This window comes from Vespa crabro, chromosome 1 (assembly GCF_910589235.1).
Source record: "Vespa crabro chromosome 1, iyVesCrab1.2, whole genome shotgun sequence".
Classification (NCBI taxonomy): domain Eukaryota; kingdom Metazoa; phylum Arthropoda; class Insecta; order Hymenoptera; family Vespidae; genus Vespa; species Vespa crabro.
The window spans coordinates 21,557,558-21,570,057 of NC_060955.1; the positions used below are offsets into that span (position 1 = coordinate 21,557,558).

At 33.2% G+C, this 12,500-nt stretch overlaps 1 protein-coding gene across 5 annotated transcripts in view; it reads left to right on the forward strand.

Moving 5' to 3' along the window:
- The window catches only part of LOC124424972 (max-interacting protein 1-like), a 154,831-nt gene that overhangs the window by 85,211 nt on the left and 57,120 nt on the right, over positions 1 to 12,500 (forward strand). For all 5 annotated transcript variants that reach the window (XM_046964687.1, XM_046964673.1, XM_046964679.1 and 2 more), the window contains one exon: positions 6,372 to 6,486. In XM_046964687.1, coding sequence (XP_046820643.1) covers positions 6,372 to 6,486 — 115 coding nt within the window. The remainder of the gene's footprint in view (positions 1 to 6,371; positions 6,487 to 12,500) is intronic.

The window sequence follows — 12,500 nt, forward strand, 5'->3', positions numbered from 1 at the left end:
AAAATTAAATAAATAAATAAATAGAAATAAATAAATAAATAAATAAATAAATAAATAAATAGAAAAAAGAACGTGCTTGTAGATTATTTGTTCGATCGTATAATATACATACATTTAATCGATTATTTTCTTTTCTTATCTTTCTACTTCTTCTTTCTTTTTTTCCATTTTTCTTTTTTTCTTTTTTCTTTCCTTTCCTTTTCTTATCCTCTTTCCTCTCTTAATCGATATTCCTCGATCATTTTCCCTACCTCTGTACGAGAAAATGATAACAAGATAGATAGATAGATGGATAGATACATAGATAGATAGATAGATAGATAGATAGATAGATGGATGGATGGATAGATAGATAGATGGATAAAAGAGGGGAGAGATCGCCGAAGCGTTCTTCTCTAGCGTGCTTTCAACGCCTGGAATTCCAACGTACGCAGAAATTGCTCTTCGCTTTGATCTTGGATGCTGCGCGGAAATCAAAGAGAAACGCCGTATAAAAGAGCACGTATACGTGTCACGAACTTTCTTTCTCTCTCTCTCTCTCTCTCTCTCTCCCTCTCTCTCCCTCTATCTTCCTTATTTCTTTTTCTATACGTGAAGGAAAGGTGTATGAAAGATAGAAAGAAAGAGAGAGAAAGAGTGAAATAACACTATCGTGTTATCTTTAGCATTTTTCGAGCATCTCTTTCTCTCTCTCTCTCTCTCTCTCTCTCTCTCTCTCTCTTTATTTATCTATCTATCTATCTGGTATCTTTATCTCTGTATCTTTTTATCTCTCTATCTATTCTCTCTGTCTCTCTCTCTCTCTCTCTCTCTCTTTCATTTTGCATAATTCCAAGGTATATTATTCTCTTCGTCTCTTTCTCCTCATTACACGTGAGTGCCTCGAACGCTTCGTCTATAAGCCATTAAACGCAATAAGCTCGTTACGACGAGCACGGTTTATGTTTTAGACTCTTTTCCATTATCCAATAAGGAGCGTGAATTTTTCTTCTGTGTGCCGTTCTCTCCTTGAACCAACCGGTCGTTCTCCGGTTCGTTCAACCTCAGGACAGATAGATAGATAGATAGATAGATAGATAGATAAATAGGTGGTTAGAATGAAAGAATGATGGACCGACGGAGGAACGGAGTGTGACATTACGAATCCTCGTGCACATTGACTTCAACGTATTAATTATCATTTTTTCTGGATTTTCTTTTTCCTTTCCTTTTTTTTTTTTGTCGCTCTTTTTTCTTTCTTCACTTTGTTTTTTTTTTCCTCTCTCTTTCTGTCTCTCGTTTTTTTTCTCCCCCCCCTCCTCTCCTCCATTCGCCATTTGTATACTGTATATTATTACATGCACAGATGAGTTGCGTGTATGCGTGTATATGCGCTTGCACTTACGTACATACTTTTGTACCAATGACAAAGTAATTTGCTGGCATTCCAGAACACATAGTATTTCCGTGGGAACGACTTTGTTCATTAACTTTGACATTTTCCACGTGACTAGAAGTCTTTCTTCTGGCGAACGAAGCCACCCTGGTTGTTCTAGGATTCGATGATATACATATATCAAAAAACCGGTTGTGTGTGCACATACATGCACTCATGCAATGTGTACGTTGCGTGCCTACTCGTGTATTTGTTTAAACTTCGTTCATTTTTATTTATTTATTTATTTATTTTCTTTTTTCAAACATTTTTTTTTTCATTTCATGGAAATAATGATAACGGCAAAACAACCATTAATTAGTGTTGTTGTTTTTTATTTTTCTCTCTCTCTCTCTCTCTCTCTCTCTCTCTCTCTCTCTCTCTATCTATCTATCTATTTATCTCTGTGTGTCTTTAACACGAAAGAGCATCGTAGACTCGGGAATTTCACATGAAGTATTTATTCATCAGGTTCTCCGGTACGTTGAAGAGTCGGGACAGGAATTTCATAATGTCGGTGTCACACGGTAATATTGATTGAAGGGCCCAACTACCCTTCTCTCTACCTTCTCTCTGTATCCACTAACTCGTCCTCTCTCTCTCTCTCTCTCTCTCGTTCACTACGGTCTCTTCGAGCTTCTATCTACGACAAAAATGTTGCGGAAGCCGTCGATCGTAAGGGTTGCATCGGCTGGAAAAGATTGAATAGTGGAAGAATGAGACAGAATGAGAAAGAGAGAAAGAGAGAGAGAGAGAGAGAGAGAAAGAGAGAACGTTTCACAAATTTTCCAATTTCTTGCACAGTACAATTCACTTCAAGAATGTTGATTTTATGACAAATTATTCGATCCTAACAATAATACTTACGTTGTACTTAATATTACTACGATAAAATTCTTACTGTTTTTCTTTTTGAATGAAATTATAAATGAATAATAACGAGAAGGAAAAAGAAAAAAAAAGGAAAGAAAGGAAGAAAAAAAGAAAAGAAAGGAAGAAAAAAAAAATATAAGACATCGTCGTAAAATTTATTTTGGTACTTACTATACATACGTGTACCCGTAAGTAGATCTTTGATAAAATATTCATACGTTCTAACGTATATATAAAACTAATCGATTTGATTATATAACCTTCGAAGCCACGATCGAATTACTCTTGTATTGAATACATTTCTAAGAAGATTGTAAATAAATGCAATTAAATATCTATTTGCTTTAATACGATAGAACAAAATGATTCGAGAATGAGATGATGATCGATAATATTTCTTATAACCATTGAATATTTTTGTTGAACATATATATATATATATATATTCATTAATATTATTACTGTTATTAATACTACTTACTATCATTAGTATTAGTATTATTATTATTATGTAGTGTTATCGTTCTTTCTTTGGTGAAAGGTCATAGACGCATGCAAAAAGTTTCCCCGCACGATTTTAATCGCAATGGATCGATCGTAAGCTCGATCTCACGTAACATTTAACATTTTTCCCGAGGATTCGTTCGTAGGATTTTAACATTTCTTTTTTTCAAACCTGACGAATACGACGACGACGACGACGACGACGACAACGACGACGACGATGACGACGATAACGATGAGGACGTACGCCTAGGGACATTCCGCCTATGACATTTTCCCAAGATAAAAATATTTACAAATCTCTTTGCTTTTTTTTTTTTAAACAATCAAAAAGAAGAAGAAGAAGAAAATAAGAAGACTCATAGAGAAAAACGTTTTCCGATTATTCAATTTAATTCGAATTTGCGTAAAGTTTTAATCGCTTTCGTCGTAATAAAATACAAAATCTATTTAAAAATTTTTTTCTACTATTTATTTATATACATAACATCACGTTTCATTTCTCCTGAAATTATTTCAATCAATTTTTACGTAATTCATTAGAAAGAAAAAAGAAAAGAAAAGAAATTTTTATGAAATTGAATCGTCGCTAATGCATACCTCTTTTCCCCCTTTTTTTTTTTTTTTTATTTAAATATATGTATATATATATGTGTGTTTGTGTGTGTGTGTATATATGTGCGTGTATTCGAAATTTCAAAAAGTTACAAATAAAAGAAAATAAATAGAAACAAATAGAAATAGAATCAATCGTCGAAAGGAACAAAAATATAATAAACGAGTTTTGTTATCGTATACAAAATTATTCACTTAGATTCGGCTAATCTCTTATGTATTCACGATTAACTTTTATTCCATCGAGATATCGCGTAAACTTTTTCTCGATATCAGATTAATTATTATACAAGGGTATATATATATATATATATATATATATATATATATATCTTGCAATCAGGGTGACGAAGAAGAGAAATAAAAAAGAGAAAAAGAGAGAGAAAGAGAGAGAAAGGGATAACGGAAGGTTGGTAGTGTTCGTTCGTTCGTTCGGCTCGATGCTCGCCATTTAATTCCATAATAATTCGCGGACTGCCTCCGAATTACGAGGAACTTTCTCGCCATCTGCTTTTCGCATCACGTACTCGCGATGAATGGACCAGAAGGTTACCACTATCACAAACTTGCCTTTAGTAGTGTTGGTATTCCACGAAAGCAGTCAAAGAAAAGGGAATGGGGTTGAGATAGGAATAAGAGATAGAGAACTTCCCAAACCTCTTTTATGTGTATTCATGTATATACATGTATATACATATGTATATATATATATATATATATATATATATATGTATGTATGTATGTATGTATGTATGTATGTATGTATGTGTTCTTTCTTTTCTATGCGAATTCATGTGACTTCGTGAATCTTATGGTTAGAGAACGTGGCTAGAGAAAGAAAGAGTTCGAGAGAGAAAGATTTCAACATTGCTATTAACTTTACTATTTCTCTCTCTCTCTCTCTCTCCCCCCCTCTCTTTCTCTTTTTTGTTTTTTTATAGTAGAGAAAAAAAGGGAGAGCGGAAGGCGGTAAAAAAAGTTGCGGAAAAAGCGATAAGATCCGGATTATCGCGGCGATCACGGGCCATTAGTCGAACGAATCGTCCCTTTATCCAATCCCATGACTATTTATCTCTCTCTCTCTCTCTCTCTCTCTCTCTATCTCTATCTCTATCTATATCTCTCTCTCTTTTTCGCTATCTTCACGGTCTCGCGATAAATATGCGACCGGAATATGCCAAACGTATGGGAATTATTTGTTTTTACTTTTATATACTGTATGTACGTAGATGTATATGTATGTGTATATATATATATATATGTGTGTGTGTGTGTGTGTGTGTGTGTAAATACATTTAAGTTCATGGCAACGATCCTCGAAAACACGTAGATCTTAAATCGTTCGAAATAGTGAAATTCTAACTTTTAGAAGTAACAGGATGCTTCGGATTACCACGTTCATTTTCTTTTTTCTTCTTCTTTTTTTCTTCTTCTTTCTTTCTTCTCCTTTTTCTTTTTCTTTCTCTTTTTTTTTTTTTCTTTTTTTTTTCTTTCTCGAGTTTGTAATCAAAAAGAAAAGGGACACATTTATAGATGAGAAAAATATCCAAAGTGTTTTATCCTCGGAGTGAATTTTCTTTTTCTTCTTCTTTCTTTTTCTTTTTTTTTTTTTTTTAAGACAGCTCTTTTATTTCGCTTTCAATTTCACATTCTTATTATTAAAATTCGATCTAATGTAAGGGGGAGGAAAAGAAAGAGAAAAAAAAAGAAAGAAAGAAAGAAAGAAAAAAAAGAAAGTTCAAACTCGTTTTTTTTTTTTCGTCTCCTTTTTCCTCTTTTTTTTTTTTTCTTTCCTCGGCTTCCTCTTCTTCTTCTTCTTCTTCTTCTTCTTCTTTTCTTTTTCTTCTTCTTTTTTCATTTCTTTTTTTCTCTTTTCTTTTTCTTTCAGTTTCTCTCGTAAAAGATTTCTCGTGTATCTATTATCGTGCGAAGAGCTCGGACCATTAGTCGAATGAATCCTTTTGAATACAATAAATATACTCGGAATAGAAGAGAAGAACTCACGCAAACGGCGTTCCGGAATTATTCCGCACCTTCCTCACTCTTTCTCTCTTTCTCTTTCTCTCTCTCTCTCTCTCTCTCTCTCTCTCTCTCTCTCTATCTTTCTCTATAGTTGAATCCTGGCTTCGATATCGGTTATAAATGGACGACGTTTTATATCTACGTTTTGGTCTCCAATAAATTTCCGTCGCGTCGACAAAATGCCGACGGGAGTGCTGCTGGCACAAAAACGAAGGAAAATGCTTCGCTTCGATATACACGAAAAATTGTGCGAGCGTACATACATTATGTATGTATACTATATGTCTCTAATGAAAACAAAACGAAACGAAACAAAAATAAATCTATTTTTTTTTTGGGCGGTGGGGGGGGGGAAGGAGGGAGGGAGGTGGTAGGAAACAAATTTGTTTTCTTTTTTTCTTGTTCTTCTTCTTCCTCTTTTTTTCTCTCTTTTCTTTTTCTTTTTCTTTTTTTCTTTTTTCTCTTTTCTTTCTTCTTTATCAAAGGAAAAAAGAAAAAGGAGAAAAAAATTCAGATCGAGAACAATTTTACTCTAATTTTCATTTATTCTAGTATATTGAATTTTATACAGTTTCATTTAAAATACAAAATGGAATTTATTCGTCTATATTTTTCGTAATCTTTTTTCTTTTTTTCTTTTTCTCTCTCTCTCTCTATCTCTCTAGATAAGAATTAAAAAAAAATAAGAATTAAATAATATTTTGTATTAAATTTTATTTGTAAATAAATCGATAAGCTTCTTTTCGATCTTCGAAACGTCGAAAAGAAAATCTGAAATATTTTTCGAATAAATTACACGTTAAACTGTGTCAATATAATATATTATAATATAATATATAATATAATATAATATAATACAATGTAATATAATATAAATTCGATGATGGGTGAAACGGTTTGATGATGATAATTAAATCGGATTTTATTCTTCTTTTTTTTACAGGAGAGCTCACCTCAGAAATTGTCTCGAAAAGTTGAAGATGCTGGTACCCTTAGGTCCTGAAACTTCGAGGCACACCACGTTGGGCCTCTTGACCAAGGCCAAACGTTTTATCAAAGTGAGTAGCTTCGATGAATAAGTAACGTTAATTAAAAAAAAAAAAAAAAAAAAAAACAAAGTCATCAAGAAAAGTCAATCTTTGAATACTATCATTAGGTGAAATGAAATATCTGTCCGCGTCATGTATTAAATTGAAGGGTGAAATTTTTTTGCGATCTTCTCTTGCTCGTATGAAGCAAGATCAAAATAAAAAAAGAAAAAAGAAAAAAGAAAAGAAAAGAAAAGAAAGACAAAAGACAACAGAAAAATGAGAAAGAAGAAAATGGAAAAAAAAGAAGAAGAAGAAGAAGAAGAAGAAAAGGAAGAAAAAAAAAATTAAGAAAGCTAAGTTTCCCCGGTTTCTTTTTCTGGTTTATGACGATCAGAACAGCTACGGGTGGTCACGCTTGAAATCCATAGATACAGAAGTCGTGCCTCGGTAAAACTTCACCAGGATGAGAAAGATTGTTGGTTGAGAAGACAGAGGGAGGGGGATGGTGAGAGGGATGGCAGGGGGGAGGGAGAGGAATGGTCGTTTGAATATTTCATGGAGACTTCTGCGAAGTCGCGGTTTGTAAGAAGCGATGGTGAGAGAAAGAAAGAGAAAGAGAAAGAGAAAGAGAGAGAGAGAGAGAGAGAGAGAGAGAGAGAGAGAGAGAAATAGAGAGTACGAAAGGATAAAGAAAAAAGCGTCGTGGTTGTGTCAGTAGAAAAGAGGGTGGCGGGGGATGAGGTGAGGATGGATAAGAAGAACAGCCCGACAGAAAGGCAAGTCGGTATAATTAGCAAGAAAGATGGCGGAAAAGATGTCCGCCGAGTGTGAAAAGAATCGCGGTCGAGTACGGTCGTCCGTTGGAAATATTTCTCTCTTTTTGGCATCGTGGCATTGAAAGGAAAAGTAAAAAAAAAAAAAAAAAAAAAAAAAACAAAAAACAAAAAAAATAAAAAGGGGAAAAGGGAACGAATTCGAGAAGTCGATCGGATTGTGAACGTCAAGCCAGGACGAAGATATAAGTTCGTTTAAAAAGTACTTATCCCATTCTTTCCTCGTTTATCGACGGACCAACACAGGATGAGAATTTATTCGTTTTAGGAATATCGTAAATCAAACGTTCCTAATTCGAATCGATTTTTATCTCGAAGATACGTCTTGCAGTTAATTTTTTTCTTTTTCTCTCTCTTTTCTTTCTTCCTTTTCCTTTTTTTTTCTTTTTTCTTTTTTCTCTTTTTTTTTTTTTTTTTTTTTTTTTTACTTTTCTTTACTCTTCTTCGTTCCTATCCCTTTGAAAATTATTCTGAAAAAAATGAATTCTTTATCTTAAATCCTTCGATAAAATAGTTTTTAACGTATGTTTTCTATTACAGTACAACGTAAGAAACGGCCATCTTGATTTCAAAGAATCTTATTTCTTCCATTTCGAAAATTATTTCTATAAAAATCAGAATCCATGATGTTAGGATATAAGAGGAGGAGGGAGATTACATTCTTTTTTTTTTTTTTTCTTTTTTTTTTTTTAATCGTTCTTTCAAATTAGAAATCGTTTCGAATTTTTTCATTGCGGTATGATATAAGAAATCGGTCATCTTGATTACGACAAATTTTATTTTTTCCATATTGAAAATTATTTTTATAAAACGCAGTCGAATCCGAGGAGATAAGTGGAGATCGCGTTTTATCGTTCTTTCGATAAAATTCATATCGAATATTATCGAAACAACACAATCATCTTAATTTCTGCGCGTTCTTAATTCTTTCATGCATGATTCTTTTATTTATTCATTTATCATTATTATTATTATTATTATTATTATTATTATTATTATTTTCTTTTTCTTTTTAGATATATTTAAGGAAAACAAAAAGAAAAAAAAAAAAAAAGAACAGAAAAAGAAGAAAACGCATTATTAATTTAGGACCACGTAGAAGGAATCACGTGGTTTGTGCGAGAGATCAAAATTAATCAAACAACGTTGAAAAATTTTTTTTTCTTTACGACACGGTGCGTATACGATTATTCGAAAATACATTGATCATTCCATTTAAGTATTAATTTTCCAACGGGAACGGAAGGGAAGAAAGAAAGAAAGAAGGAAGGAAGGAAAGAAAGAAAGAAAGAAAGGAAGGAAAAAAAGAAAAAAAAAAAGAGAAAAAAAAATGAATCATACAGCGAGTTATCGACTAGCGTGGAAATTTGAATTTCGCGGCTTGAAGCGAGACTAATAGGGAAGGTCGAGTAATCGTATTTTCCATGGCTATGTCACGCACGGTGTATAAGACTACGGAAGAGAGGGAGAGAGAGAGAGAGAGAGAGAGAGAGAGAGAGAGAGAGAGAGGAAGAGAAAGAGGGAAAGAGATAGGTACAGGTATAGGAAGGTAGCAAGCAACATTCTGGACATACGCACATACATACTTATATACGACATACACACAAACACACACACAAACACACATACACACGTATACTTATATACTATAAAACATACGTATATAGAGATATACGTGGCCAGAAACTCCCACGCAAAGCGTGCACGAACGGCCAAACGGTGGATACGCGCGACTGCACGTACCTCTGCAAACCATCCGTGTGCGTGGATAGGAACTCATAGTTACAGAGAGTTGAGAGAGAGAGAGAGAGAGAGAGAGAAGAGGAAGCGTGTACACACGCGGCTTACGCGCGTACGCCATTGTCCCGACGCTCTGTAATTTACTAACTACGCGTCCATTGTGCGTCGGCACTCTCTGTTTGTCCCGACACCTTACACCCCCATCGTATCTCTCTCTCTCTCTCTCTCTCTCTATCTTTTTGTATATCTATCCATCCATATATCTCTTTCTCCCTGTTCCTCCTTTTTTTTGTATAACTGTTTGTCTCTCTCTTTCTCTCTCTTTTTCTTCTTCTCTCCCTCAGAATATCCTATAGCCATCTATCTCTTTTTAGTCGTCCCACTCGATCTGTACATGTATATGTGTGAAAAAGAGAGAGAGAGAGAGAGAGAGAGAGAGAGAGAGAGAGAGAGAGAGAGTGATCGAGAGAGAGAGAGAGAGAAGAAATCCCTTCGTAATTTTTTTCTCTCTTTCTTTCTCCCTTCTCATCATCAACGTCTCCTTGCCTCGTCGAGATCGTAGGTCGAGAATTTCAGACCTTTTTCTTTTTTTCTTTTTCCTTGTTTCTTTCGTTCTTTATTTTTCTTTTTTCTTTTTCCCCTGTTTTCTTTTCTTTTTTCTTTTTTCCTTTTTTTCTTTTTTTTTTCCTTTTCTTTTTCCTTTCTTTTGAAATAAAAGAGAAGTTCGTTAGAATGTTATTACGTATCTTCTATGTGTATCTTTATGAGTACGCACATATATAATGTACATGATTGCGGTATGCATCATGCATACATCAGTATGTATTTATACTGATCCTTTTTTTTTTTCATTTCTTTTTTTATTTTGTTTTGTTTTTACTTTTATAGAAGAAATTCATTAAAGAGCGAGAGAGAGAGAGAGAGAGAGAGAGAGAGGCAGATGGATAATCGTCGTATCTTGTGGTTTCAAAAAAAAAAAAAAAAAAAAAAAAAAAACGTGTCGATTCTTTTTCTCTTCTCTTTTAAATACGACCGACAAAATGAAAGCAAGAGATAGAAAGAGAAACAGAGAAAGATAGAGAGATAGAGAGAGAGAGAGAGAGAGAGAGAGAGAGAGAGAGAGAGAATGTTATTTTCTGTATAATAAAAGATAAAAAGAGCTTAGAATGTTCATTACCTAATGCGATGCTCGCATATACGCGCAGAACTGCGTTGCTTTTCGCGAGGTTCATTCGTTTATAGGTTACTTCGTACATCGTCTATCTTCTTCCCTCTTTCTCCATCTCTTTTTAAGAGTTTCGTGTAAAAGGGAGAGAGAGAGAGAGAGGGAGAGAAAGGGTGAAGGGACACACGTGTCTCGCACGCGCGCGCGTATTATATTCCAAGCGGCCATTCGTCTTCGGCATTCTTTTCTTCCTCAACCGGTTGGTTCGTTGGTTGGTTGGTTGGTTGGTTGGTTGGTTGGTTGGTTGGTTGGTTGGTTGGTTGGTTAGCTAGCTGGCTGCGTTTCTCTTGCTCTGGCTTAGCGGGAGCGAAAAATAAAGACAAGGGCCGGTGAATTTTTGTGATAAAGAAGATGAAGGAGTCGCACTTTGCGTTTGTTCAAAAGGGCTTGTCGTAAAAACTCGAGGATTATTATGGGATATAATGTAGCTTCATCTCTTTCTCGCTATCTCTATACATCTATCTATCCATCTATCCAATTGTCTATCTATCTCTCTCTCTCTCTCTCTCTCTCTCTCTCTCTCTCTCTCTCTCTCTTCTTCTCTCTCTTTCTTTCTTTCCTTTATTTTTTTTTTCTTTTTTTTTTTTTTTTTCTCCATTTTAAACGAAGAGTGAGAACAAGCCAAGTGCAACAAAGATAACAATTTTCCATGCTAGAAAGGAAATTGTTCGTTCCTCGTTACTTGGTAATATATTATACACAGTGTTACAATGTTACTCGGCTATTATAACTTCAGATATGGATTTCTCATATGTAGAAATGAAGTAAAAAAAATATATATACATATATATATATATATATCATGAGTCCGGAAATTCTTAATATCTCTGAGTAATTAGATTTTCAAATATGATTCCAATATAAATCAATTCATTGGGATTATATACGATATCAATCTGTTGATATTTTCTTACATATACAATATTGAAAAATATCTATCTCTTTTATCTTGAATACAAGGATGTTCAACTCATCGTATTATTCAGCTCCTTACACGCTTCAAAATTCTTGGCGTAGTGCCTATTTATGGTTGTGATTATATATATATAGATCTTTAACGTGTATTAATTTGAAATATTTATATGTGTAAGATGAGCTATGCAAATGTGAACGATATATATATCATTCAGATCAATTCACAATTAATTGATAAAAGAAAACGTGTTTTCAATGAGAAGTGATTTTGGTAAAAAAAAAAAAAAAAAAAAAAAAAAAAAAACGCTATAGTTAATTTTTGAAAATGACAATTTGTCGATAATTTAATATTCATAATAAATATATTAAATTATTATTTTTAATAATGTAAGCGTACGAAAAAAAAAAAAGAAATAATTGAATTCTAATCCTTAGTTAAGAATTCAATTCAAGTATTCCCATTTCGCTTGCGATAACTCTAACCATTAAACTACTTGAGAATTTAGATTTTTCATTACTTCATATAGCCCTTTAAAATGTCTATATATAAAATAATAATAATTATAATTTTTTTTTTTTTTTTTTTTTTTTTTTTTTTTTTTTTTTTTTTTATTTAAAATAATCATTTATAATAAAATAATAGCGTACATTTTTACAAGGAAGCCAACCTATTCAAGTATACCCATTGAAATTACTTGTATATGTATATACTCAAGAATGAAAATGAATTTGAAAGAAAGGTTTACATTTTTCATTTAACTTTTATTCCAAATATCTAATGGTTCTTACAATATTATTATTATTATTATTATTATTATTATTATTATTATTATTATTATTATTATTATTATTATTATTATTATTATTATTACTGTCATTGTAAAGATATGCTTACAAAAGATTCTTTTGTTCTCAATATATATATATATATCAAAAAACGTGTATAAAATCTAAAAAACATATACATACACCCACCCACGCGCGCATGCACACACACACACAGACACAGACACACATATAAACGATGAAAATATGCTTTTAAAATCTAACGAACACACATAGTTATAAACGGATCGAAAAGCTTATGGATCAGACAAATCACCCACATTGATTCCATGGATTGTCAAAAGGATCATTATAATGTAGAAGATGGGTGTACATTTTGATCAGGATCAGAGAATGGTAGGGGGGATGATAATAGGGGTGGTGGGAATAGTGGGATCAGATGATGGGGATGAAGTAGTTAAGTTCGGTTGGTGAGGAATCGAGGTGGAAGAACATCTCTGCGTTATGGTTCTTGGTCGTTCGTCCGTGTCTACCACGATCGG